General features: G+C 41.9%; 3 protein-coding genes across 5 annotated transcripts; all 3 read right to left on the bottom strand.

The window, feature by feature from the left end:
- Nucleotides 1-3: 3 nt before the first annotated feature.
- LOC140273573 (bMERB domain-containing protein 1) lies at nt 4-10,959 on the bottom strand. The gene is made up of 6 exons (XM_072369185.1): nt 10,742-10,959; nt 7,614-7,734; nt 5,283-5,356; nt 3,307-3,421; nt 2,863-2,933; nt 4-781 (listed from the first exon to the last, which is right to left on the bottom strand). Exons 1-6 carry the CDS (start codon nt 10,908-10,910, stop codon nt 663-665), a joined length of 669 nt encoding a protein of 222 aa, XP_072225286.1. The 5' UTR covers nt 10,911-10,959; the 3' UTR covers nt 4-662.
- Nucleotides 10,960-12,373: 1,414 nt separating this feature from the next.
- mfsd6l (major facilitator superfamily domain containing 6-like) lies at nt 12,374-15,620 on the bottom strand. The gene is made up of 2 exons (XM_072369184.1): nt 15,478-15,620; nt 12,374-14,960 (listed from the first exon to the last, which is right to left on the bottom strand). The coding sequence occupies exon 2, from the start codon at nt 14,904-14,906 to the stop codon at nt 13,122-13,124; it is 1,785 nt and encodes a 594-aa protein (XP_072225285.1). The 5' UTR covers nt 14,907-14,960; nt 15,478-15,620; the 3' UTR covers nt 12,374-13,121.
- Nucleotides 15,621-17,570: 1,950 nt separating this feature from the next.
- LOC140273724 (phosphoinositide 3-kinase regulatory subunit 5-like) lies at nt 17,571-27,107 on the bottom strand. Of its 3 annotated transcripts, XM_072369376.1 has the most exons (18): nt 26,967-27,107; nt 24,796-24,910; nt 24,234-24,334; nt 24,069-24,137; nt 23,842-23,980; nt 22,905-22,974; nt 22,624-22,801; nt 22,362-22,533; nt 22,198-22,266; nt 21,279-22,090; nt 20,605-20,727; nt 19,312-19,443; nt 19,109-19,202; nt 18,947-19,023; nt 18,742-18,835; nt 18,582-18,655; nt 18,367-18,485; nt 17,571-17,718 (listed from the first exon to the last, which is right to left on the bottom strand). In XM_072369376.1, the coding sequence occupies exons 2-18, from the start codon at nt 24,896-24,898 to the stop codon at nt 17,571-17,573; spliced, it is 2,574 nt and encodes an 857-aa protein (XP_072225477.1). In that variant the 5' UTR covers nt 24,899-24,910; nt 26,967-27,107. The 3 variants fall into 3 exon arrangements, with proteins under 3 accessions (XP_072225477.1, XP_072225478.1, XP_072225476.1); XM_072369377.1 differs by lacking the exon at nt 26,967-27,107 and having other exon boundaries at nt 22,198-22,263; nt 24,796-25,193; XM_072369375.1 differs by lacking the exon at nt 26,967-27,107 and having other exon boundaries at nt 24,796-25,192.
- Between the last annotated feature and the right edge of the window lie 885 nt (nt 27,108-27,992).

The following is a 27,992-nucleotide window of genomic DNA, read 5'->3' as shown; positions in this document are numbered from 1 at the left end:
CATCAAAGGATTACGACACATTTTCAAGCACCATGACCAAGGAGGACATTTAAACGTCTTTAATGGAACAATACTGCAAAGATTTTAGTCACAAAATGCAATTAAATCACAGGCACATTTTTTTCTTTTGATATACATTCATGGTGTTTTGTTTTGTTTTAAAGACAAAGACTGTAAGGCATATACAGGTATATATATATATATATATAGATTAATCAACCATCAAAATAATGCTGTTAAATTCCTAATAATCTTATTATAATAATCAGAAAAGCAAGTTGAGACTGGTAAATGTATTTTGCTCCCTGAGGGAGAGCTTACTCTGCTTCATACATCGCAAATGGATAATTATACTGTCAGAGCAGCCAATAATCATATCCAATTACCTTAACTGGGCAAGAGTTGTTAGTATGATGGCAGTCAGCCTCCCTGTTGTAAGACATACAGTGTAAAAAGAGGATTTCACAGCAGAAAATCACACAAATGCATGTTTTTATGTCTCTTGCACTATATGACCAAATATAGTATGAGAATTAGTCCCAAATCTCTCATTAAAGGGCAGACAATAAATACATGAACTCACTGAGAAGACTCATATGTGTATACAGGCACACACAGGCTCACATTTGCAGGCGTCACCGAGTTTTCCTCTGGACACTGCGTTACATGATGGAACAGGTGAAGCCGCAGCAGTCTTTCAGCAGCGTAAGACCACTTTTAGAGATAAAGGGGCCAGATGTCCGCTGGGATTTGGATGCCACATTTCGATCTAGCAAAGCAACTGAGTGAGGAGACATTACCAAAAACACTTAACCTCCACAGTCTCTTCTTTTAAAGTTACATTCCTTCAATAAGACCTCCAACATTTTGAAAATGTCCTTTTTCGCATTCTTGCTGATTAAGGCCATGAAAAATTAAGCACGGACACTCTTTTCAAGTTCAAAGGTTTTATGTATCAGAATGATAAAGTTATATCTGGTCCTTAGAAATAGGTAATTGCCAACTCAGATTAACAACACATGACATGTTGCATCATGTCATCATTACTTAACAAAAACTAAACCAAACTGCAGAATTGTGTGTGAAAAAATTAAGTACACCCATTTTTCAGTAGCTACAACCCTCTTCAGCAGAAGTAAATAATTGTTTTCTGTATGATGTTATTAGTCTTTCATATAATTGTGGAGGGTTTTTGGTTCACTCCATGTAGGTCCCACCACAGCATTTCAATCTTTATTTTTCAGACATTCTGTTGTAGATTTGCTGCTGTGTTTGGAATCATTAGGTGCGTTTCCATCAGCCTGTTTAGAAGTGCATCGAGAAGCATTGCATTGGAAAATTATGATGGAAACGCAATAATTCGAATTAAAATCCCCTGATTCGCACAAATTAAAATACGCTCGCTAGCTCCGGGTTTTGGTTGATTCGAAAGGGACGGAGACAGCTGTGTTCGCATCAAGTCTGACGTGGTCCTTTCACCCCAACTGCTTCCAGTGTTTGCGGGTCCTTCACAAGACAACAAACATGGCGGACAACGGAAGATTTGTTTGGACGGAGGAAGAAGAACTTTAATTAAGGAGAAAAAAATAGCTGCTATCCTTGGCAGTAAACAGCAGAGAAATGACAGCATATATCAAGAGCTCCCGGTGGCAATGTGTAGCCGGGGTTTGATAAACTATGGACTGCATTGAGAAATAAATAGAAGTCTGAAGCAGCGGTACGTGGCATAAAAATGAATTCTCAGCAGAAGTTTGTCGGGATCTCAAAATAAATTTAAATTCTTGATTCTTGATGGCCCTACCGCGCAAGTTAGTAGTTTTCACCAAAGTCCGTACATTTGATGGAAACACATGATTCGAATTTCTTTAAATGTGCATTTCCCAATGATTCGAAACAGTTTTGGATGGAAACATGACTAATGACAACAAGGTGTCCAGGCCATGTGGCTGCAAAGCAAACACACATCATCAGCCCTCCACCACCGTGCTTGACAGTTGGTATGAGGAATTTGTGCTGATATGCTATGTTTGGTTTTCACCAAATGTGGTGCCATGCTTTATAATAAAAACCTCCACTTTGGTTTTATCTCTCCAAAGGACAATGTTCTTTGATCAGAAGTTTTGCGGTTTGTTCAAACATAACTTTGCAAACTGAAGCTGTGCTGCCACGTTCTTTTTAGAAAACATTTTTACTGTCAACTGTAACATTTAACATGCTAACTGAGGCCTGTAGAGTCTGGGATGTAGCTCTTGGGTTTTTTGGCAGTTTCTCTAAGCGTTGCATGGTCTGACATTGGGGGGAACTTGCTGGGATGTCCACTCCTGGGAAGACTGTCAGCTGTCTTGAATGTTTGCCACTTGTGAATAATCTTGAAAATGGCCTTCCCTTTGAGGCTTTCGTTTGAGTTGCAGTCCAGTTTAAAATAAATGAGTTATTACATATTAATTAATGAGCTTTAGATGGGTAGGAGGATTTTCTTCTTCTCAGGAAGTCTTACAATGACACTGACTATCAACACTGATAAGTCACAACATTAAAACCACTGACAGATTAAGTACTAGCATTGATAATCATCTTACATTGCAATCTCCTGCTTGAAAACTATGGGTCCAGGAACTGGTTTAATTGAGTCATCTGTGTTACATGTGCCACTCGCACGCACATTCTGACATGGCAGAGGCACTCGGGAGCTGATGTTGAGGCTGATCTGTGTATAAAAGTGTGACTGCTTGTTGGCTGTTGTACGTAATCACAGCTGCAGCCAAACATCCAGAAAAAACAACTCCTCTTTCTTTGTCCTCTCAGAGATTAATGGTGGCTTCAAAGACCTGTTTTAAATCAAAGTTTACAGGTTAAACTCACCTTTTCCAGCCAGTGGTTTGGGAAATTTAGATTGTAAGAAAGCTGCCATCTCTCTGTCTTCTTCTCTTTCCCTGTGAAGAGGAACATTTCCTTGATTTTAAGTTGTGATAAAGCAAGTTTAATGTTTTTGTTCTATCTTGTGTCACTTGAATGTGGTTTATATTTGAGAGAAAATAAGACTGCAGGCTGGCCTGACACGTGTATTCTCTGAATGCTGCGTCCACAGCCAACTCTTCACTGCAGCCGTTTTCATTTCCAATCATCACCAAATTTTCAGACAGGGCCTCTCCCATTCCAGCTATCAGTTTGTAATCAATTAAATATCCCTCAGAGGTATTTCCTCACAATAACAAGCGCCTGCCTATCAGTGCCAGCTAATCTAAAACCAGACTAAATAGACAGGATCACCACTCAAACAAAGTCCTTTTGATCAAATCGTCCCACCTTAACCTTTCAAACTCCACATCATCCACAAGAAAGTCTCTGGTCTCCACCAGTTTGTTGATCTGCTTCAGCAGCTCCTCCTCTCGCTCCCTGTCCTCGTTGGACTTGTCTTTATCTGTTTAACAGTCACACAATGAGCATTACATTAACTACAGCGGTTGCTGAGTGCTGGAAATACAGAGTAGTTCATGAGCCTTTTAGTAATTGCAGAGTACTTACAGCTTGTCACACAAAATTTGGATCTGATCCATTAAAGTTTATGTTGGTTTACATATGCTGTCACATTCATCTGTGCAATTCTATGCAATCTGCACTGTGTGCGTAGACCTGACCAAGACAAATATTTTTCGACAGTGAGTGTCGAAACAAAAACTGTTTCTCCCTGATGGATTACGTAGATCTGCTATTCATGAACACTTCAGCCCAGCATTTGAAAAAATTGGATACTGTGTGTCACTGTGCTCTGCATTTTATGACTGATTGCAGCTATCATGTACATCACTGTACTTTGTATGCTACAGCAAGTTGTCCGTCTCAATCCGACCGCAGACCCCCTCACTGACTGGCTTTGATCTATAAATGCATTCTTGGACTTCTTCCGACATATTTATGCTCATTTTTTACTTCAGCCATTGTGGTCTGCGCTCTCAGGACATCATTTTGATGCAGGCCCCAAAAGTCAGAACTGAATTGGGTAAAAAGGCCTTTAAATCTTCTGCCCCTGCTACCTGGAATAATAAGCAAAAGGATTTAAAACTGTCATTTCTTCTAACTTTGGGGGAATTCAAGTCAGTTTTAAAGGACATTAGCTCACTTGGATCCTGTGACTGCCCTAATGTTTAATGCTTTGTGATATCTCCAGGGTGTTTTTCATGAAATGTGAAACTGTTGTTCATGTGTTTTGTGTATTTGGTCTTGTTGTGTGTTGTTTGTTTTACGCTGCCGTCTCGATCAGGTCACTCTTGGAAAAAAGAGGTTTTAATCTCAATGAAATTTTTTCCTGGTTAAATAAAGGAAACGATACGAGCGGTTTCAGCCAGTTCAGTCACCAAGAAAATACGATGTATGTGTCTGGAAACCAAAAATACGCACAACACTAACATTCTGTACATACTGTGGGCATTTTGCATACACGCCTCAGGTACGTACTTCAGAGTGGGTTGTTATTTTTCTTTTGGAACACGTGCACAACCAAAAGTACATGATTTGGTGTTTCACAACATCCTGCAGAGTAAAGCATGCAAACAAAAGAAAAATATATTTTGCTGAGGAATGAGCTGCTGCAGCAAGGAAGACGAAGCTAAGAGATGCTCACAGCCCTTTGCTGCTGCTTTTTCTATTATGTGCTGAACCCTCTGAGCTGATTTTAGGCTATTGGAGTTCTCTGGATAAGTCATGTCTTCACCAGTCACTATCAATGCTATCACAATGATGTTAACACAGAAAGCAGTAAGGTTTATTATCTTATGAATGTACGTGCTCAATTTGTACACAATCAGTTAATATTAAACACAAAACGGAACTAAGAGATATTTTTAAATAGTTAGGGTGCTATATAGAAAACTGTGTCATAACATTTAACTTAAAACTAGTAATAACAGCCCCATGGTGGCACAAAAGGAAAGGTTAGGAGATTTTTAAAAGGACAACAAGTTTCATCCTCTGGGAACCATGAGTCTCTTTATCACATTACAATGCAATCTACCTCGCACTGGTCTAAACATCACAAAATACGAAACAATGTCAGCCTTTTTTTTGTCATTTGGTACAGCAACATTGTTCTGTATAAGACCTGATATTTGAACTCAATGAACAGAGGAATGTGAGCATTGGTATGAATATTTTGAGACATGTTATAAAACCTGAATTTATTTGAAATAAGAAAAAACCTTGAGAGACAAGAAAAAAATATCTATAGGTCAAATACAGTGGGACACAAAAACCCCACATAGAGGTAGAGTGTTTTTTTGGTTTACCTGGAACTGAGACAAGCTTCTGCAGCTCCTGCTTCAGCCTTGTGATTTCCTTGCAGAGCTGGATGTCATCCATCCTGATTGGAAGACAAAAAGGCGGTGAAAATTCTGCACCCCAGTGCATTACAAGACATAGAAAAAAGGCTGAGGCGAGTACCGAAGGGTTATGACAGAGGCTTCCATACAGTCTGACTAAAACTTCCTCAATGAGGCTTCATAAACAAGATGGATTTTATCTCATCATGGTAGAAAAACAACATCCCCTTTAACATCACAGACAAGCATCGGTGTGAAACTGCATTTGCAAATCAAACAGAGAAAAAAAGTGGACTTGGATTCTGAACTCGGACACAGGTGAGTCTCGGTGCTTATTAGCTGAAATAACATTACCAAGCAGAGCTGTGGGAGTGAATCCAGGCTGACAGTATCAGATCTATTTTCACCCTCTGACTCTGATAGCAATTTTGAAACATGAGGGGCCAGTCGCCTGTGAGGAAATTGCTGTTGTAAAAAATGTATTTGTACACTTCAAGCTCATTTAATAAAAAAACTGAAAAATATCAAGTCAAAATTTTACAAAAACATATTACTTTTACACCATCAAAATTTTCATTACTTTTGCAACAGTCTGTAAAGAGGGGTCCATCTCCCGTATACCACAACTATGCTTCTTCATGACTGTGAAGCTTCAGCAAAGGTTTCAGACGACTTTGTTTGTTTGATGTGCAGGCAGGTTCTGGCAGGTCATATCAACAGATTACAGAGCACAGTGCTATTAGAGAATTCTGAACATTCTGAGGTCAGTACATCAGAGAGCCGTGTTGACACTGACCAACCACCACCTCAGCAAAGAGCTTAGTGTCAAAAACAGTATTCATTGTCCGTTATCATCAGGCCCTTAGTCGACACGACAACAAAACCGCAATGTTCTTCCGTGGAAATCCCAGGATTGGCTCAAAAACACAAAACTACTGGAAGTGAACACAGTTTTCCACTGTTTCCATCAATGCAAGGTACGTCAAGATCTGAATTGTGACTCATTATCTCAGTGTGATAGAGAGCTGGCTGGAATGTTGATGGAGCAAGGTTCAAATCCTAAAAATGGATTGACGGGATAGTGTAGGGGTAAGATTGCTGCCCTCCATGTGGGTGACTGGTGTTCAAATCCTGTCCTCCCTCTGTGTGAAAGGTGTTGCCTCCCGTAGGGGTCCTTGGGCAAAACCCACTGAACCCAACCTGCCTACCTGAGATGTGAGTGTAAGTTGCTTGAATTTGTTTTGGAAGTCCTCCAGACTTAACTAAAATGTTTTGAGCAACATATTCCCTCTTCCAGATTAAATATTTGTCAGGAAAGGTCTTGCTTATTTCAGCAAGCTAATGCCAAACCAAATTCTGCAAGTATTACAAAACCATGGCTATGCGTGCTAAACTGGCCTACCCACAGTCTAGAGAGTGCCAGCCACTGAGAGGCGGAGGAGGAACGCTGAGCAGCTGAAACCCTTTCAAGCAAGAATGGGAAAGCATTTTGCTTTCCTTTTCTTAAGAATGCTGGCGAAGCAGATTCAAAGTGAGCATACGTTTGTCAAAAACACTTTATATGTTGCGTAAAGTTTGCTCAATTCTAGTTTTATTTACATTTTATGTGGTTATCCAACTTCTTCTGGAAACAATGTTGTACATACTGGAGTCAAGTTTCAAGCAGAAGAGTTGACATGTTTAGTTCGTTTGATGTTAGTTACGAGGTCTATAGTCTCTATGTGCAACTGATTTGCTAATATATATATATATATATACATATATATATATGACACAGTTTAACAACTTTTACTCGAGTACGTGTTTAATGAAAATCCTCCTTGTTAAAAAAGGATTTTTGTCAGTCCACAAAGTAAGCTTATTTTTCTAATGTGTGATCTCTCTGTCCCACTCCTGTTAGCAATTGCTGCGCTCGAGCCTCAGGCTAATCCCTGTGGCTTGAGAGGAAATCACATGCACGTGGCTGCTCCCACTGCTGACATCCATCCATTTTCCGCATCCGCCTAATACAAATCAGGGAGCATCGCGCAGCAACACAGAGACAAACAACCATGCACACTCAAACTCAGTCCTAGGCTAAATGTAGAATCACCAATTAACCTAACACCACTGTGCAGCTCCAGTGATGGCTGAAGGACTAATAACAATCTTTGCATTCAGATCCCTCTAACACACAGTTAGAACTCAACATTAGATCTTATCATAATACAGGGCCTAAGGATGGACTTGTTGCCGACTATTGACATTCAACTTAGTTAATTGTCTGTGTAGTTTCTGACATAAATATGCAGTTCTTACATGTATCTCAGCTCTGATTCTCTCCGTACAAGGACGTCTCGAATCCGCTCAATTCTGACCAGCTCTCCTTCAATGTCCTCAGTCGTGACTGTGGAATCAGCCATCGAAAGCACATAATCTCCTGGAAGACAGATATGACCAAAATATGTTTGTTTGCAGCCCAGTCTCATCACAAAAGATGCAACAGTTACCTTAGTCTGCATGTCCAAAACGTTGTCAAGTCACAATTCAAGGCTCGAAAACGGGAGGTGGCCGTCTGTCCTCAGTGTGTTATACAGTGTAGGGACGGATGTAAAACCCATCCCAAACCACGAATAGTAAAATGTGTAACCTCTAACCATGCATACTAATTATAACCCCAACCAGGTATCGTTAACAATCCTAACTATTCACTAGTGAGAGTGAAGTAGAAAAAAGTGAAAGACTGCGGAACATAGGATGAATCTCAAACTCAGGTGTCCAGCATGGGAGTAGGCGATCTGGCACCTCCGTCTCCCTTTCCTACAGTCACAAAGGCATGCATGACCAAGTCAACAGGTTTGAGCGTCTACATCATCATGTAGCAGGATCATTTGTTAATGTTGAAATGAATGTAGACATATAATGTTTGTGTTATTATGGAGTGAGACACCAACATCATCACATAGTAAGCTGCTTCTGTGGAGTCATTGTGTAATTTTCGTTGCACATTTATTGTGTAACTGTAAATGTTTTGTGCTGTGAACCCAATGTAGATACAAAATGAGGTTGTTCTTAGGTTGGGTATAACTATCCCAAGGCATCATTAGTACAGCAAATAGAAGAGTGAGGAGACTTCAAGTCTGTCACAGTAGATATGTTCATGTGCTAATAGAAAGATAGATACGGATAGATATTCCAGTTGCACCAACAGAATGTGAACAGTGATTCAAGTGGCCCTTTAGGCTTTCAAAACGGAGAGAGCCTTGCAAGTCAATTAAAAAAAAAAAAGTAAGTCTGAGTCACATGAAACTCAATTTAAACAACTAATGCACTCAAACTACCTATTTAACTACCTATCTATCTCCACTGCCACTGTAAATAAAGGAATAAATGGCTAATGAGAAAAGATATACAGCTTGTAAAAAAAATCAAGTACAAGTAGAAGTAATCAAATAAGTAATTAAATAATAAAAAAATAAATAAGATTTCCTATGATATCGTCTATTTCCTTGATTTAGTTAAAAATTGCAGAATTGTAATTTTTTGTCCTCCAATAAGACATCTTTCATGTATATAAAACCTTTTGATATTCATGACAAGTGAAGGTTATCATGTAGGACTATCTAAAAGCCCAAATAAAATAATTAATGAGACACTTAAGCCCGAATTGCTCCTTATTTAGTTCTAAAAACCTCCCTGGATCATACTCAACAGGCTGATACTATCCAATCACAGCTCTGTGGATACTACACCCGAGCAATTCTTCGAACATCCCTGTTCCCCTTCTTGCAGCCTCCTACTCCTCACCAGGGGTGATGAGTCATGCAGCAGAACTTGGATTGGCTTTTAATTACCTGACCTTGTGTGGAAAGACATTACCGTCACACTGCCTCACTGTGAATAGCAGGGATGTCCACAAACACAACCCCTCAAACAGCTTGAATGCAATTTTCCTCTACCATGGTCAACTTGCATGTAAAAAAAACCAAAAAAAACTTGAGAGCATTCTTTTTGTTTCCTTCTATCCCCCCCCCCCCCCCCCCCGAAGTATTGACTAGATGAACAGCTGGTTGGTTGGATTTTTGTATTGCAACAGTATTTCTTTTTTGTACAAGAAAAACTGCAATATAATCTGCATTTCCAGCCACAGTTTGATGCGCTGCTTTGTTTTTGTTGTTTTTTTTAAAACTGTATGTGTCAGAATAGTGAACATCTCTGAATGGTTTGATAAGCAAAGCAATCAATTTAATTAAATATCTGAAGTGAATGTATTTTTACAATTTTCTGCCATTTTGAGACGGTAACAGTCAGATCAATAGATAACATTAATAATGATAAGTTGTATCTGCCATTGAAATGGATTAAACGGACTACCAGGACATTTTTTAACAACAAATTACAATGGCTCAGTTATTTATTATATATTATATAACAGACCAGACAACAAATATATTCCGACCTAATCTGGGCCACTTTTGATATTTATTTTCATTTCTATTGTAATATAACTAGAAAAATATTTATTCTAACATTTACCTATAACACTATACTCTCCACTCCATGACACTTCAATACTGTCATATTTTCAGGCATCATCGCTCCTAAAAAAACACTATTCATTCAGTTCTACCTGCTCAATGCATGTTAATCCTGGTTTCCATTGTAGCTTTTCTTCTGTGGTGCTTTAGCAGTTTCTTGCTGATTGGTGATTCTTCTTTCAGTTAGGAAAATCAAGTTTAAATAGTGGCTATCTACACAGAAGAGTAAACAAATGTCATGTGTTTCATAGCTGAAATTTCAGTTAAATTCCACTAAATGGTACAACTACGCCACATGTTGACCTAAACCGGTACCTCCATTGTCCTTTTGGGAGTAACACTATAACAGTTAGAGTGCGTTTGGCTTTGGAGTTCAGTAAAAGCTTATCTTTGGACTCGACATTCTCTTCAATCTGAGAGGGGGGGAAATCTGGGAAATACTGTCATTTGTCATGCCCAGTGGCTACTTATTACTGATTCTATTTGTGGCGCAGAATTTTGACATTTGAATAATGTAAAGGTAGTGAAAAACAGTCAAATGTAACCAAATGTAAAATTATCAAAAAGATTCAGACCATAAGCACACATGCAGAAAAAAATACCAGTTTAAAAGTTCCCATTTTGATAGACCAATGTCATTAACAGACTTTAACATCTTAAAAGTAGAACTAAAAGTAGAACTTCCCCTCCCCCCACCCCCACCCCCACCACCCGGGAGCCCCTGGGGACTTTAGTTATGCTGTCTACGGCCCTGCACATAACTTTTACTTGATAATCACAGAGAGTATCGGCACGTTGCCACCACAGTTATCTTCCCAATCCACTTAATACTAAACGCAATGATTTTTCAATCATGCATCCGGTCAAATACAAACACAAAATCTGCGCCCAGTGACAGTGAAAACTCACCTGATTTCTCCGCCGCTTCGTCCACCTGCGTCGTTTCCAACGCGCCGTACTGCTGAGAGGATTTTCTCTCCTTTTCCATACTCATAAAAAGATGAATATGGAACGCTCCTGCGGAGGGGAATTCAAATGAAACACGCACGAAGCATTGAAAAAAAAAAAGAAAAAACATGCAACGTTACCGATACGTGTGAGGAATAAAGGAGTAGATCCGCCAGCTGATGCTGAGTCCACTCACTAACACTGGTGCTCTGCACAAAGCCGCTTGTGATGGTTACATGAACTCAGAGGCACCACCTTCCGGTAGCACAGCAGTGCCGAGCCACTCAGCCTACCTGCAACTTTACAAACAGTACAAGTAAAACAAGGATTAAACACACACACTCACACTCACACACACCTGCTGACCACATCCTGCATACGAGAGTCGCGCTGTCTTCCATTCCATTGTGCTCCATTTCTCCTGAATGAGTTTAACTTCTTACAGTATACAAGATGATATTAATTCATGCAGTCAGGCCCTCCGGGCAGAATCCAGATGTTCTGGAAGTGAAGTTCGCATCTGTCTGCACAGAATAGCTGCCACTGTGCCCAGGACACCGCTGTTATCAGTCCAAATGCGCATTAAAAAAAAAGAACTGAAATCCCGGTTAGAAGTGTGTAAGAGATTCCTTCCTCTCAGGACTTGAAGTGAAAGCAAATATTCATGCTTGCTGCTGACTGGCATATGAAATTACAGCATAATAATTTAGTCTATTGTCAAGACTCAAGGATCAAATGTTAAACTTAAAACTAGGATGTTCTAATTGAGGTTTTATCATGATCCTCAACATAGACTATCTGGCATTTTAGATGTTTAATTGGCAGTGAAAAATAAATGGCTTAGTGTGAGTTTCACATACCCAGAGCTGCATTTAGGAAACATAAGTCTCCTGTATCTTGACTGTCAAAAGGAAAATCATGTCAGGTGGGCATTAGATCAATATCACTCTGATTTCACTGCATTAATATGAAGCTTAATTTCCGATGAGTGCACTTGACATAAAATAACACAACCCCATATCAGAAAAGGTTGTGACTGAATAGAAAATGCAAAAAGAAAAACAACACAAACAAACACGTTTCGTCCTGTCTGTTTGATTTAATTTGTTTCTATTCAGCCATTTTCCTGCATTTCAGTCCTGCAGCGCAATCCAGAAGGTGTTGAAGTGGAGGCAATTTAGGGCTGGCAATGAGGTTAAAAAAAAAAAAAAAGCATTTCAAACATAATGTCAAAAGGCGATTGTGATCATTTGGTAAAAAAAGCAGTCATCATGAAAGATTGTGTGTTTGAAGAGCAAATACGAGCAGAAGATTGAAGTGTGAAGTGTGTGAGAAACATCACTGAAATATTTAATAACAATGCTCCTCTAAGATTGGAAGGAATTTTGCCTCCAGCCCCTCTGACAGCAGTGCATAAAGAACTACCGCTTTGGTCAAGGAGCTACAATACAGTGACAGTCTCAAAAATTTATATTAGAATTCAATTTATGCCAACTTTGTCCTTTGTTTTTTATTTTTAAATCAGCATTTTCAGCATTTAAACCCTCCCAACTCCGTCTGATTTGGGCCCATATGCTTCACGGCTCCCTCTTTAGCACGAGCTCATGGTGAAAAACAGGTCTGACAGACATATGCTGGCACCCGCCAGTCTTTATCACACAAGGATCAAACGACTCCACTCACTTGTGCAGCAATCATTTGGCAACACGCTAAATTTACTGCAGTTTAATACACAATCAAAGAACAAACACTTTTCAGTTGAATTGTTTCTTTTTTTCACAGTTCACAGCTTGGAGTCCAATGACAGGGACAGAGGTGACAACTGCAGCCAGACAAACAGCTAGTCTGGGTGTGGCGTGTAACGACAGGACGCCAGTCCAGTTTGGCCTGACCTTCTGCTCACGTCTCGTGTTTGCGCTGCCTCTTAAGAGGATTCCGTATTTCTATTGTCGGGATGACTTAACAAAATTCTGACTTCTTGGACTTCCCACCCATAATCCTACTGCCCTGTTTGCAATAAAAAAAAACAAAAAAAAAAACATAATGGTCACTTATGCAAATATGCATTAGAAAAATTGATGCTTCTAAGGACAGATAGGACGGCATTAAATTAACATCTGATGTTTAAAGTCAACGCTTGGACTATAATTAAACCTGTCAGGTTACAAAACAAACTATCCCTGACTGGAACTTTCTTAGGAAAGGCTGGAAACCGGATGTGAAATGATGTCTCCCATTTCCATGCAAACAGATATCATTTAGTCATTTGATTTCGTGACACAAACCCTCTCTATCCAGCTCTGCGTCTCTTCTGTTACCACAGGGTGGAGTTTGTTGCTTTTCAGGGACTTGTTCTCCTTATGTTGCTGTTTTTACTACGGTCGTCTTCCATTGCTTTATCGAGCCAGTCCCTCTCCTGCTCAGACTCAGAGTCGCTGGCTTCACTTGCATCAGCAGCCAAAAGGCGGGAGTAGTTAATCCTGCGCTGCTGAGGGGCTCTGCACTGGAGCAGAGGCAGGCACACACACCACGCCATCAGGGCCACGGCCACTCCTCTGTAAAGCCACGCCAGCCCAAACCTCTGCACCACAAACCCTCCTGCAAAGCTCCCCAGTCCGCTTCCAATTTGCAGAGCCAGGGAATTGTAGACCCTCCTCACACTCCTCTCGGCTCCTGGTGTGGCGACGTCCTCACACTGGCTTTTCACAGCCCACCAGAGGGCTCCACTGCTGAAACAGCAGAGCACCTGTGCAGGGAGGGCAGCCCAGGCTCCCGAGAGGAAGGAGTAGTAGAAGCACTGCAACCCGAGACTTGCAGCCCCGACCAGGAGCACTCTCCCTGGGCTGAGGAGTTTAGAAACTCGACCAGAGAGGAGGGGGAAGGCGGCCTGTGAGAGCAGAGCGAGGGATAGAGTCAGTCCCATGTGCAGCTCGCTGCTCCCGTGATCCTGCATCTGCCAAAGGAGGAAGTTATTCACGGCTGAGCCTACTGCTCCAACCAGGAGGATGGTGAGCGCGCAGAGGCGAGCACGGGGGGAGCCATGCACCAGCTGTATGGCCTTCAGGAGCCCGTTGGCTCGGTCTCGCTTTTTGTTCAGGTAGAGAGGGAGGTAGGCAGCCACGGGCAGGGACAGAACTGCCAGGCCAGCGTAGCAGTAGAAATGCACAGCTGTCCTGTAGGTGTGAGCAGCTATGAGGCAGCTCAACTGGCTCACGAGCAACCCGGTTCCCCCGACCCCACACGCTGCTCCGAGTAAAGCCCACACCTCTGTGCTGGTGTAACGGTCCGAGGCGTCCGCAAAGTCCAAGTACTCATACAGGCCGTCATCTGCCGTCCACTCCAGGGGTGCTGACGCACACTCCCACACCGTCACGATGAGGAGGATCATGAAAAAGAGCTGTTTTTTAATGTCCATGTCCTTCAGGCTGCCCAGAAAGCCAAAACCTCTCCCCTCTTTCTCCCCATGCTGCGGTGACATGAACTCAGACCTCTTATTTCTCCCTGGAGTCGCAAAAGAGCTGCTGGTAGAAGAAACAATGGATGTGTTCGCCTTTGATTCTCCAACACTGCTGCTGAGCACCACTGATGCCTTTCCCTCTGTGCCGTTTCGGTGAACCGAGGAACTGTTTGTCACAGCAGGAGCAGCTTTTGCAGGAGCAAGTGTGGTGGAAGCATAGGCGAGAAGGGTTTTCGGATGTGTCCCAGCTGATGATGTCTTAGGTCCAGCAGCAGTCGTGAGCAGGCCATCACGCAGACTTTGGGTCGGACCGACACCCTGAAGCGTATCTGAAGCGTTGCAGGTGCCGGCGCGTGCGCCAGGCACATCTGTAGGTGGGAGGAGCAGCAGGAGTAGAGCGACAGTAGCAGAAAACACAAGAGAGCAGGTTATCACCACGCGCCTCTTGTTGTAGTGTTTGGCGAGCAGACTGGCCACAGGGCTCCACAGCAGCGTGACGAAATGCTTGGCACCCATCACGACGCCCGTCATCGCAGGAGACAGGCCCAGCTGTCTGAAAAAGAGGGTGAGGAAGGGGAGGAGGCAGGCTTTAGAGCAGGAACACAGGAAGCTGAAGGTGCCCGCGAGAGCGAGGGCACGCTTGACGTCGATCTGTTTGGTTCTCCTCATGGTTTTCCTCCTGAGCAGCGCAGTCTCACCCGAGAGAAGTCACATGGATGCAAACTGGGAGAACCAGGAAAAACAAATAATAATTCAGTGAACAAAGAAACTTCTCCTCTCAAACACTGCATCTATTTGCAACCTATCACCACTTTTTCAGTTGGAAGGATCCAATGCTAGAGCTACAGCTGCTGTTTGGATTGTGAAACAGTAAGAAAAATATGTAAATCTCAAGGACCAAGACGAAGTCCTGATTGTATTTTTTTGCCTTTACTTAGTGTTATTTCATCTGGTTCCATATGAACGCCTTTCTGCAGATGAGAGAACAATCCAAAACATTCAAAGCACAGAATAAATTTTACTTTTAAATACGTCCGAATCAGAGAGACGAGTGGAGTCTTCTTTGCGGAAATATGCACCAGGAGAGAGACGGTGAGCTACACCTGTCAGGCTGGATGCACCCGTCTCTGCAGGATGTCAGGATGTGGAACGCTTTAGTCCACGTCACTCCAAGTCCACAAGATAAGGGAAGAAAAAAAAAAGAGAGAGAGAGAGAGAGCGACAAAAGTTAAAGATTTACCTCCTCTTTCCGCAAACAGCTCTTTATTATCTTCTACCGATCGCTCTCCATCTCTGATTCCGACATTACACGCAGCAGTTTGTCCCCTTCGTATTTGGGTCGGAGCGGCACCTGTTGCAGACGGGGCGGCTCCAGCGCTCAACAGCAGCGCTTCTGCAGGTTAATACCTGTGGAGCCGTGCGCATGAATGCAGCGCCCCCTCGTGGTGTGGATGCCTCTGTGGGCCCGCAGAGAGGACGGCCACTCGATTCCCAGAGACGCTGAATGAGAATGACAGGGACTGATCTGAGACAGAGAGCCAACACCGTGTCATCAAATAAACATCCTTAAGAATCAGACCAAAGCTGATGCGTGAGTCGTGGTGATAGAACCCCGCATTCTTCATCAGTGTGTGAGTGTGTGTAGGACAGACAGGAAAACAAATGCATGTGCTGAAAAGAAGACTATAAAGTGCTGCACCGTGAGTACTCCACCATAGACAAACAGTATGACCCCTATCAGTGTTTGTTCATTTGAACATTATTTATATCAAAACTTCAATTTTGTGGGGGAAAAACAGGTGACATACAAATGCTTTACTGTCAGGAGTAACTCCTGTCTCATTGTTCAGGCACCTGCTGAGTGTTTGACCCTCCACTGTCCTGATGCTGGTGTCTGTGGTTTGGATTTTCTGCTCTCAAAACAGTCAACAGCATCGAACTTTTAAGATTTTTCCTCATGTGTTCGATTACAATTCTAACACTACAATAAATACGGTGAACAGTAATCGTTTACAATGATATGATTATCCTTTAGTTCTGCTGTTGATCTCAATGCTTGATCATGAGTACTGCACAATAAATGACTGTTGATGATAAGGACTCTAGTTTTTATATAACTGACCTAAGAGGTAAGCAAGCAATCCTGCCTCATTCTGGATCCAGAGGGCTTCTCTGTCAACGACAACATGTCTACATACTGTATGTTAACGCAGCCAGGAGTCAGCATGCACACACACACACACACACACACACACACACTGTGTGGTGACAGAAAAGTGATTCACAAACAAACGTGAAACCTTTCTTTGTGGTGAACCCACAGGATGAACGTTCCACTGAGTTGGAAGTCAGTTAAACACACATTCTGTTTAATTAGACCAAAAACATATACTTCTCTGAACTCTTTTGAATAACTTGCTTAGCTTAATCTGCGTACCCGATAGGAAATTAGTTTGTCAGATCTAAACAATGATTTTAAGGAGGGTATAAACTGTTTTTTTTTTCAGAGCCAAGCATTACTTTTCTGTGTTTTCATGACTCGGAGAAACTCAACAAACACTCAGTTATTCTGTTTGTAACCAATGAGATGCTTTTCATGTGCTAGAGGGATATTTGTGTAGCCACTGTTGACACGGTTTAGGTTTTAACTAAAGCGGGGCTCCCAGGAAAGCTTCATCCAGCTCAGTTTGTCTCGTGACTTTGTGGTCGGTGCCATCAAAGTCACACTCAATTAGACCTCTGCTTTTGTCCAGAAATATAATGTGGTGGCTTTTTTCTTTTTTTTGGACAATGTTACTCATTTAGATCCTCTTCACCTCTTCACAAAGCCCCTTTCCCGTCTGCTGTGTTGTAGGAACTCGCTCTAATAGATCTTGCGACAGCTTCATATTCCAGATAGCGTGTGTGAAAAGAGTTTGCTTGAGTAGAATGGAAGTGTGAGAAAAGCACCGGCTGTTCTTGCCAATCTTAAAATTGGCAAGGTTTTATTTAAGTTTTGGGACCAAGAAAAAGCTAATTCAATTTCTACTCAACACATTTTTATTGATAAATCAAAAATAAATAGATTACATTAATACACATACATTTCTATTAAGTCATAGATCAAAAATGTACACTGATGTACTCAAGTAGACAGTTTTCTACCACTGATGGCAGATTAGTGACATATCTGTTGAATATTATAAAGCCCTGCTGACAACTTAATCAGTCAATACACAGAGAGGCGTGCCAAAAACTGGTAACAGCCCTCATCTGTAAGTGTGACACACAAATAAATAAGCAACGACCTTCTATCACATATCTTGCTTAAATCTAACTTTCTCTGTCTGCCCATCATGGACATGAGGCAGAGAAAGAGGTAATGGGAAGACAGAGCAGAGAGCAGTAAGCCGGGTGCAGAGGCTGGATTTGGCCCGGTAACGGTTTGTACAACCTCCAGTCCGAACTGCTTCCTGGCTTGCAGCACAGAGACACCTCACACCTGAAGACAAGACAGAGAATGAGTGCAGGAGTATATCAATGCAAGGAGTGATTTTACAAGTTTAGGATTCAAGATGGTTCTGGATGGATGGAAAAATGGATGCCAAAGAAATATTTGTTGCTTTTCTCTTTTCAGACTACGTAAGTGAACCTTTGTTCCCTCATGTCTGCCCTAGTTCCCTGGTGATCAGGATTCCCTCTGTTACTCCTTGTCACATCTGTTTTTCCACGCTGCCACACTCATTTCATTCTTAAATTCAGCATCACCACACCGGTCCAATAATCTTCTTGCCCGTCATTTTATTACTCAATCAGTCAGATCCCCAGTCCTTTAAAATAATTTCTCTTATTCTCTCTGAAGACTGACCATCATGCTACACACCTCCTCCATAGCTCCACCTCTAATGACAGTGGAGCCTCACCAGATGTCCCTGCCTCTTCCTAACTTGGCTTCTCCGCCACCAACATAGGACTCCAGGGATCTTGTCCTATCTCTTTCATCGATGTCACACTCCAACACAACATTCTGTCAGTCTGATCACCAGTAATTTTGTGCAAAAACTTTGTGTATTCATAATTTATGTTCCATCCTTTCAACTGATTTCTCCAGTTGAAATAATTCACAGACAGTCTGCGATGGCGCCGTTACCTGGTGACACTTTGGATGAACTTCTTTTCGTCCTGATCCAGACAAACAGCAAAGGTTGTTCCATCATCTCCACCAATCACCTGCACGTTATTCACCTTCACCTCTGATATCGAGATGTGCTGCCAGAAGGAGAGAAATGTTATTCATGAGTGCTTCAAAATTGCTAGTGCTCATGATATTGTGCTTTTTTTCCGAGGGTGTTATCCATCCTCCACCTGGTTGTAGACCTTTTTAGACTTGGAGCCCTTCAGGACCTCTGTCATTACCATCCGCAAGCTCTCTTTTGAATCTGTACAGACATATGATGAAGAAGATTCATTTTAAAACTGCCACACGATGAAAAGAGGTGGTCTGTGGTTGTGTGCCGATACTGACCGAGTTGCTCAGGTTTCCTACATGCTTTGTAAAGATTAATCGATGTGCAGGCTATCTCTGTCTGGATCCACTGACTCCTCCCACTCACAGCCACCTATAATCGCGTGTAAACAGGACAGACATCAAAATACATCTGGCTATGAAAGTAGACTTATGTGTTATTGTTTATTATGCAGGAAATCTGTATGAAGGAACAGTCCTGTACCTTGTTGTATACAACTCTCAGGTTTAAAGGGACCGCCTCCCGCTCTTCGTCAATTCCAAACCTTTTGCTGGCAGCCCCTTCAGAAAGAATGAAGCAGTTATCAGTTTATGTGTGCACGAGTGTGCGAGTCTATATGGTGCTGCTGTTCTGAGTGTTACTAACTCATGGCCTTAACAGCTCTGATTCCAGCTGTGTGTCCCAGCTCCAAAGAATGAATAAACACTTCCCTTCTCTTTTCTCCCCCAACCAGGGTTAGCTGTGTGAAGGAAGGAACAACAATATTTCATTTGCAGGCAGAAGAGCACTTATTAAAGGTCACTGTGTCCTGTGTGTGTGTCTGTGTCTGTGTGAGATGATCCTCAGACCTCAGCCTGGTAGAGCTGCACCAGAATGGGCTGGTCTGCGTTTCTGCAATAATAAAGCACCAAGTCGGCCAGCAGGGGGAGATTCTCCGAGTTCCCAGAATTCATTGAGAAATCTTCATCCTTTCGAGGAGCCTGTGTCGCACGAATTTCAGAGAATACAGATTGTTGTGAGGGCATTATATGCATACAGTTTTTTTTTTTACCAAACGAACGCTTGATGTAACATATTGATAACTGGCATGCATGGGAAATGCAAAGACATAATAAAAACACAGGAGAAAAAGAGAGTCACAACTGAGGTTTTATTCGATTTATAAATAGTTCTCAAAAGCATTCGTTCTTTTCTGACTTTTGGATAATGAAAAGAGCTTTCCAAAATCTATCCTGTAAAAGCAGTTGATTGAAATATGTTGTCAAATTCAATGGGAATTTTAAACCTGGTTATATGAAATGTTCATGCAAATCAGTACAAACTCATAATTACAAATACATAATTTGCATCAAATGTTAGAAAGCTTGTTATGTGGAACATGATAACTTACTTAAAATCTTAAAATGTTGATTACTGTTGTGTCTCCTCTTTAAATAGGACGACCAAAAATGGGCACCAGGCGAATCCTATTCTATTTTCATTATATATGCTGCCTTTTGGATCGATTTCAGGAAGATCAATGTTTCCTTTCACTGTTGTGCTGATGACATCCAAATCTATTTTGGATGTCTCGATGCCACTGCATCCTCTGTTTAACTGTCTACAAGGTGTCAAAGTCTGGTTAACACAGCAGACTTAAAAAATACTTAATAAAAACAAGATTGAAATTGTGGTATTTGGAAATTGTACACCTTAACTGGTACACTTGGCCCTCCTGCTTCTCACTGTTCCCCCCGCTGTTATAAATCTTTGAGTGTTTTTAGATATTTCTTTTAAATTAGAGAAGCAAATTACCAAAGTTTTTATCAGTTACGTCAGATTGCCAAAGCAAAATGTTGTCTTGGATCATTTTGAAATCCTTTGTCCTTTAGCTTTGCTTCCTGGTTTTCTTCCTCACCTGTTGGGAGTTCTGCTGATTACAGCCACAGATCTTTTCCCAACATGCACACCTTTTTCATATTCACCATTACTCTCCTCATAAATAGACTTCCCTGGTCACAGTCACTCCTTGCCAGACTGTATGAGCTCTTTGCGACAAGCTTTCCTACACTTCTCCCTCCATTCAGTTTTTGACCTCAGCTTGTTTATCTTCAGCTCCTATCTTGATTTATATCACAAACTGCAAAGAATAAGGAAAGTACCTCACAGAGCACATCAGAGGACAAGCTGAGCAGGCTGAGGACGTTGCGATCGTACCAGGGATCCATTGTGCCCAACATCTGGGCTATATCTGTGGTACTGTCCTCCACTGTGCCATTTGAGTCCTGTAACAATAAAGAGAAATTAAATACTTCAGTCATTCTCATAAATGAACCTTCATATCACTTCTTGGAGGAAAAACACGACTGCTCACCAGAAAGTTGCACAGCACATACAATTCAAACTCACAGTCCAAAAAGGAAAGGAAAGCATTGGTCAAAAATGTTAAACCCTTTTCTTTATGTTACACCACAGCTTGCTCTAATTTATGGTACTGTTTGACTTTTTCTAGTTCCAACAGTATGTAACTAACTAAAACCGCACAGCAGAAGCAGAAGACAGACGCGGATTACGTCAGAGCCTTTTCCGCCACAGAGTTGATTCTCAAGTCAAGTGCGTGCTCAAAGAAGGATGGAAAATAAAAGGTCAAAAAAGCCGTCAGGTGTCCAGTTCAGGAAAAGAAGGAAGTAAGAAGAAGAGAAAAGGACAAAATATAAAGGTGTGCACTACACCGTCATGTTCGCCCAGGGCGCACAACAAGCCAGGACCGCCACTGCATGTGTGTATAGAGGTAAAGTAATAGATGAGAAGGAGTGATGGTGGCTGAAGTTCTCACCACAGAGTTAACAGTTTTGCCTAAACTTCCTGTCTGCCCTTCTGTTGGTGTGTGTCCCCCTCCTGGACTTCCACTTCTCCTTTTGGTCGGAACAAAGTAAAACTGCAGTTTGCACATCCTGGTGAGTTGTGGACATTTAGTCTCTTTCTGCTGCAGGTCACTGTACGCTCTAGCCATCCTTCCAGCCTCTCTGTCACCTCCGAATACCACCACTTTAACCAGGGTCGGCCCTTCTGCCACATTTCCCTCGTCGCAGCTCAGGATCGGCCTCCTGAAGATGCATATGTGCCTCTGGGGGGAGAGAGGATCTAAGGGAGCAGTGGACATGTGCCGGGGACGAGCCTGTCTTGAGATGGACTTGGAGTCTTTGCTGATGTCACCATTGAAGCCCATGCTCTGGGCACGGCGGCATGTGTGAGGACTGCGAGGAGTCTTGAAATGCAAGGAGAAGCGCTCTATATTCAAGAGTGATTTGGACTTCTTCTTGGGTTTCTTTCTAGGTTTTGTTAGGCCGTCTTTGCCTTCCTCTGTGTCCTCGTGTGCTGTGTCCTCACTGAAGTCACTTTCCACACCTGATGAGCCGGATGGCACAGACCAGCTGGAAGAGAGAGACATGCTGGAAAACGCAGAGTCCCTCGAAGAGGAAGACACAGTGGAGATGCGATGGCTTTGAAACTCATGTTCCACTTTCTCCAACTCATCTTCTTCATCCACACTGGTGTCATTATCATCCTCATCCATTCCTGTTTTGAAGAAACACTCTGGAGGAGAATCCAGGTCGGAATCGATTGCAAGAATCTCTTTTAGAACATCTGTGTGAATAAGAAGAGCCGAATAAGAGCTGGATTAAACATAGACGTGCAGATTGTATGCTCAAGTCAAATCTTATTTGAAGAGTTGTTCAAACCAGGCTAATTACCGAAGTTGTCGTTGTCCCATGAACATGTGTGACATTTGGGAAAGGGCAGCGTGAAAGTCTCACCACCTCCTGACCAGAGAAGGTGATGATGAGATTGAGGAAAAAAACTGCTTTTATTCCAATTTGGTGACAGAAGATGACCCATCTAACAATTGCTGTCTTACCAGCCACTGTGCAGCCATCAGCAGGACCAGGAACACCGAGGCTTTCTCTGAGCCGCTCCATTCTGTGGAGTAGACCCTCTCTCGCCGTCCTGTGATCTGCTGTCAAGGTTGCCATCTCCATGCTGTCTGTTATCGCCTCCAGGAGCTGCTGTAGTTCTTCTGGCTGCTTTCTCTGGAGGAACATTAAGAGAGAGAATCTTAAGAGAGAGAGAAGGGAAGAACAAGGAGGAAAACCAGTGATGTGACGTTGTCGGTGATTCACCTGCAGGGCCGTGCGAAGTGCCTGCTGGTCATGTTTGTTGCCCAGGGCGGCCTGAAAGCTGTGCAGGATCAGAGTGGTTCTGATGTCGCTGCTGGAGTGGTGGGTGGTACTCAGCTGCACAGAGGCCGACTGGACCTCTGGGGGGTCCTCATCATCTGGGCTCAGCATCAGCACCATTCTAACAAAGAAATTCACCCGGATGCAGATGTATAAAAACGGCATCCGTCAGTGGCACTTCCACAGATCTCATTAAATAATCATTGCAGTCTGAGTGAACTCACATGGTTTTAGAGCAGTTAATGTCATGGGAAACGGCCTGCTCTGTCCTTACCATGCGTTGAAAAGAAATGCCTGTGACAAAAAAGGTAGTTAGAGACCGTGAGCACCAGCAGGGGAATGTTGTTCCCTTATGGCTACAGAGATGTATGAAACAGCTAAACTATCATCTGCACATTTACCATATGCTGTTTGTCAGGTGAACTCATCTCTCACACGAGTCTTATTCTTATTGAACATTATTAACTAGTAAAAATGTAACATTATTGCGTTAATCTAAATGTTGTTCTTTAAAGTCTGTGTGGTCTGGCTTGCATCTACCTGTCAGATAATCTACCCAGCATTTTGTTCAGAACTGTTAGAAATGATCTATGCCATATAAACTACATTTCCCTTAATTTGAGCAAACTCTCTACTGCGAAAGGTAGATTTAATGGACTGTGCAAAACTCTTGAGTCACCCCTAATTTCTTTTGTTTAAAGTGGTCTTGAGCAATAGTTCCTCAGGAGTCCAGGAAAGACCAAGACAGGACCTTCAGTTGATCCATCTACTGTTCACTGAAGCCTCATCAGAAATGGTCTCCATGGAAGGGTGGCTGTCAAGAAGCCATTCTTAAGGAAGGGAAAAAAGCTGAGCTATGCCAAATGACACAAGACGTGGACTGAAAATCAGTGGCAGCAGGTCTTATTGAGGGATGAATCCTCCCCAGAGCCCGGACCTCAACATTATTGAAGCAGTGTGGGATCATCTGACAGAGAACGGAACAAAAGGCTGCCAACATCCAAAGAAGAGCTTTGGGATGTCCTTCAAGGAGCCTGGAGAACTATTCCCGAAGACTACCTAAATAAATAGCATGAAAGCTTGTCTAAGAGGTTTTGAACTGTGTTGAAAAATACATTTCTTTGCCCATTTTATTGCAGTGTAAATGAGTTTTAGTGCAACCTGGTGCTCGGAGCTCCTGCTGGATGACATTCAACAGGCGTTTGCAGGCAGAGCTGCAGGGCTCAGGCCAGGAGAGGAACCTATGGAATAACAGGCAGGCCTCCTGCAGCACACCGCAGTCTGGATCCACATAAGGAGTCTGAGAGAGACAAGCAACCCGGTTAAATAAGAAACAAAATTCTAGAAATGTTGTTTTCAGTGAATACCCAAAACTGACACCAACTCACTCCAAGAAGAGTTGAAGAGAACAGGAGAGTGAGGGGAACCACCAGCTCATACTGACACTGCTCCAGCACCTGAACGAGCAGAAAAAATCTCAAGTGAAACAAAGTGCCACTCTTCACATGACAAGAAAGAGGTCAGACGGAGATATTGGTTTTTCAGCTCTCTACCTCTTTTGTTTTCAACAATATTTTTTGAAGAAGGATGAGGAAGTGGTGAGGCTCTCTCTTCACGAGTTCCTCCAAACACCAGCGGCTTATGCACAGTCCAGCTAATCCAAAAGACAAAAACACAGAACCTGAACTGAAAGTGTAGTTCTCCTTTCAGGTTTCATTCTGATGGAAATCAGCAAACACAAACATGCCGTTTCCACAGAAAGGTGAGGGTTACGATTCAAACGAAAACCCACGTTGCACTTGCTGAATTTCAAATTAATTAAAGTTTGTTAGTTCTTTCAAAATGAAATCTTTCAAGTTACTCCCACATACTCTGTGTCACCACTTTCAATTCCTGTTTTCTCCGGACAATGTCTCCCGCTGTTTAGCTGGATGTTTGAGGTTACAAATTGAGCTGAAATGGTTCAGTAGCTTTTACAGATACTTAGCAAATGTTAGTTTTAACATATCAGCTCAAGATTTTTTTCCCCATAGTTTGTCAGCTGAATCACTTTGCTTGTATATCTATTCATTTTTTTATGTTAACATTAAAAGCAAGCAGGGTTTTGGGTCCTACCGTTCCAGAGCTCTTTGTCAGGAGCGTTGAGACCCAGGTGACAGAGGCAACGCTCGAGGACATGCTTGATACGATCCTCCGTGCATGAACTCTGCTCCATCATCTGGAGGAGAATCTAAACATCCACAGAAAAGTAACAGAAGATGAACCCACAGGAAGTCTGCTCCGTTTTATTGTGTTCTGGTAAACCAGTGTGCCTCTTCAGTAGTCCAAACTTCCTGTTACTGATGTCGCCAACAATTAAAAATCATTGCAGTTCCTTTCCAGAAATAGTCAAGCACAACACAGGATAAAAGACCTGTTCGCGGACAGAAAAGCAAACACCAGTGTCCACGGCACAGATGTCAGCGCAGACTACACAGCTTGTCACTTCCCACTGGTGAGTCACAGACTGTGTGAGTGGACCGGAGATGAGCTGGTGGAAAACCCAACCACAACTTCTACTTTTTCATTCTTAAAATTAGCTGCCAACATCTGATTTCATATGACTCAAAGCTAGCCTGGAAATGAACATGGCATGACCAAGTCTCCTATAACATCTGCTTTTCAAAAATCATTATTAAATCAAGAATTTCTGAAGTTTGCATTGAAACGATCACATGTGGTTGAGATATATGAACATGAATATATATATACAGCTAAAACCACATTGACTATGTCACATCATAGAGGACACATCTGGATCATGCTCACATGTGGCTTCCTCTATGCATGATAGAGCTTTAACTTGCATTTGTGGACGGCACAGTGAATTGTGGAAGTATTTCTGAGCCCATGCAGGGATTTTCATGACATAATCATGTCTGTTTTCAATGCAGTGCTGCACGAGGCCCCCAAAATCACAGGTATCAAATATTGATTTCTGGCCATGTTCTTTGTGCATACAGATGTCTCCAGATTCTCCAAATATTTTTGATGATATCATGCACTGTCGGTTCTGGAATATTTGAAGTCTTTGAATGTTATTTTTTAAATTGGTCCACAATTTGGAAATAAAGCAAACTGTTGAACCACTGTCCTTTTATTCTGAGAGACTCTGTCTCTCTAAGGTGCTCCTTCAACAGCCGGTCATGTGACTGATATGTTGCTAATTAATATAATTAGTTGCAACGTGTTCCTCAAGCCGTTCCTTTTTAGTACCACCTACTTTTCCAACCTTTCGTTGCCCCATGCTGCTGGCATCAAATTCAAGATGAGTTCATATTTTCCATGAAATAGTGAAATGTCTCACTTTCAACATTTCATGCGTTTCTTTTTATTATGAATTAAATAATGATTTATGAATATTATCTGCACAAAATCCCAACTTTTTTAGTAGAGGGGTTGTAAATCAAGAATTTGCAAAAAAGGTGATCGAGTTCTTACACAGGAGGACATGAGATTCAGTAAAGAATGTGTGCAGAGAGTTGAAACGAAGTAGTTGTGCAGTGGTACTGAAACAGGATGTTTCAGCCATTCATCCACATTTTAGCTGTATATTTCAGTTGTTTATCCATTACTTACAGATAGCTGTTTCAACCCTGTCATCATTTACACACACAAACACACACACAAAAAAGAAATACACAGAAAAGACTATTTTGACTGGAAGGATGTTTAGGATATATATCTTATTTTCAGCAGCTCTATGCTCTGTGTACCTGGATTATCTCACATCAGCAAGCAAGCCCATCAATTGTATACTGAGGAAGCAGGTGTTGATCCATTGTATGCTGCCAGGCTCTATTGTCCAGCTTTGCCGTGTAAAACTGACCACAATGCGAAATCACCAGTCGTTGCAGAGGATGCCTGAAACATTAAGCTTACTGCTGCAATAGTTTGTGTTAAAGAAGAGCGAAGACACGCAGCTCTTCTCAGCAGCTCTGTAATCCATTACACCAATGTACATGTTCAATGCTGTGAAATCCTCATTGCGCAGACACTGGCTTTTGGGTACTAAAAGAAGGGGAACAGGAAACGTGCAGAGCTTGAATAACACATGATCTGATGTAAACTCTGTGACATAAGCTTGCTCCTACTACAGAGGGTATTTATTAAACTGTAAAATAGATAAAATGTCACTTAGCCAACCTGAGACACACGCTGTAAATACAGTATGCATGTTGGGCGTTTCAATATTTTTCAGAGATCACAATTAAAACAGAATTAGTAGAGAGAGACATAACGCTTACCTTCTAATCCAGTAATCAAAGTAATCAGTGGCCTAAATCATCCTCGATCAACCACAACTGAGAACCACCATCGAAGGGAAACAATACAGAGACCACATCCTCCTGTGTTAGTGTTTTTCAAAAATAGACCCTCCGACTGCACAGTCAAGAAAGCATGTGCTGCAAAACAGGAACTCGATGAGTTTATGCTGAAGTGGTTTACATTTCACATTGTGCTTATGCTCTAGGAGGAGCCTCCCACCTGACAGAACTCATTAGTCAAAGTCAGGTATGCCTGGTTTGGTTGTTCCAAACTGCATGATTAACTGAAACTGGCAAGTCAGCAACTTCTTTTACATAAATTCTCAAAATACAAATACTTCTATTTGTGAAAATGATTTTTCACTAAGTTATGTGTTTGGTTTCCTTTTCTTTGTTGTTTTTTTAAACTCCATATCTTCTCTGTACATTTAGTAGCTTGGTTTTACTTATTGTATTGATGTCAGAGACGTCAGTCTGATGTCATTATTGTAAGTTGTTTGGAATGGCACAAAATCCTAATGTAACCTATCAATTCATGTTCATCAAACGCTCATATTCGCTGAATCCCACGGCTGCCTTTACACACACACCAATAATGACTGAGCAGCAATGCAAGGATCCCACCTGCCTTAGGGAGCAACTCAGGGCTCAGACAGTGTCTTGGTTCGTGAACATGATTTGAGGACAACCAACTAAACACCTGAGCTACAGTTGCTCCAAATCAGAAGGAAATCAGTGAGGTTAAAGTTTAAATAATGTTGTTTCATACTAAGATGAGCTTCACACACACACACACTGCTGTGATTCATATTTGAGACCATGTTCTTATGTCTAAAAACACTCATTTCCAACTTTTTAGTATGCAAATTAGAAAAATATCTAATTACTTGTAGAGTAAATGCTTTAAATGCTCCTCCTTAAATTCTTTGAATACTCCTCTCTATTGTTTTTTGCATGAATCTTTAACACGCAGGAGGGCAGTTTAAGGCTGTTAAGAGACCAGTG

The sequence above is a fragment of the Leuresthes tenuis genome, unplaced genomic scaffold (assembly GCF_036924035.1).
Source record: "Leuresthes tenuis unplaced genomic scaffold, fLeuTen1.0.hap1 SCAF_17, whole genome shotgun sequence".
Taxonomy (NCBI): Eukaryota; Metazoa; Chordata; class Actinopteri; order Atheriniformes; family Atherinopsidae; genus Leuresthes; species Leuresthes tenuis.
Note: the sequence above shows the minus strand (reverse complement) of the source record. Positions and strands in the feature narration are given on the sequence as shown.

Excerpts from the sequence above, each read along its gene's own strand:
- LOC140273573 (XM_072369185.1), bottom strand. The coding sequence starts at position 10,910 with ATGTTTTTTCTTTTTTTTTTTCAATGCTTCGTGCGTGTTTCATTTGAA. Across the intron at positions 7,735-10,741 it reads CGAAGCGGCGGAGAAATCAG|GAGATTATGTGCTTTCGATG; the intron begins GTGAGTTTTCAC and ends TCTGTCTTCCAG. Across the intron at positions 782-2,862 it reads CAAACCACTGGCTGGAAAAG|TTGCTTTGCTAGATCGAAAT; the intron begins GTGAGTTTAACC and ends CTCCTCACTCAG.
- LOC140273724 (XM_072369376.1), bottom strand. The coding sequence starts at position 24,898 with ATGATGGAGCAGAGTTCATGCACGGAGGATCGTATCAAGCATGTCCTC. Across the intron at positions 19,203-19,311 it reads TGCAGCTCTACCAGGCTGAG|CTAACCCTGGTTGGGGGAGA; the intron begins GTCTGAGGATCA and ends TCCTTCACACAG. Across the intron at positions 18,836-18,946 it reads TGAGAGTTGTATACAACAAG|GTGGCTGTGAGTGGGAGGAG; the intron begins GTACAGGACTGT and ends ACGCGATTATAG.
- mfsd6l (XM_072369184.1), bottom strand. The coding sequence starts at position 14,906 with ATGAGGAGAACCAAACAGATCGACGTCAAGCGTGCCCTCGCTCTCGCG.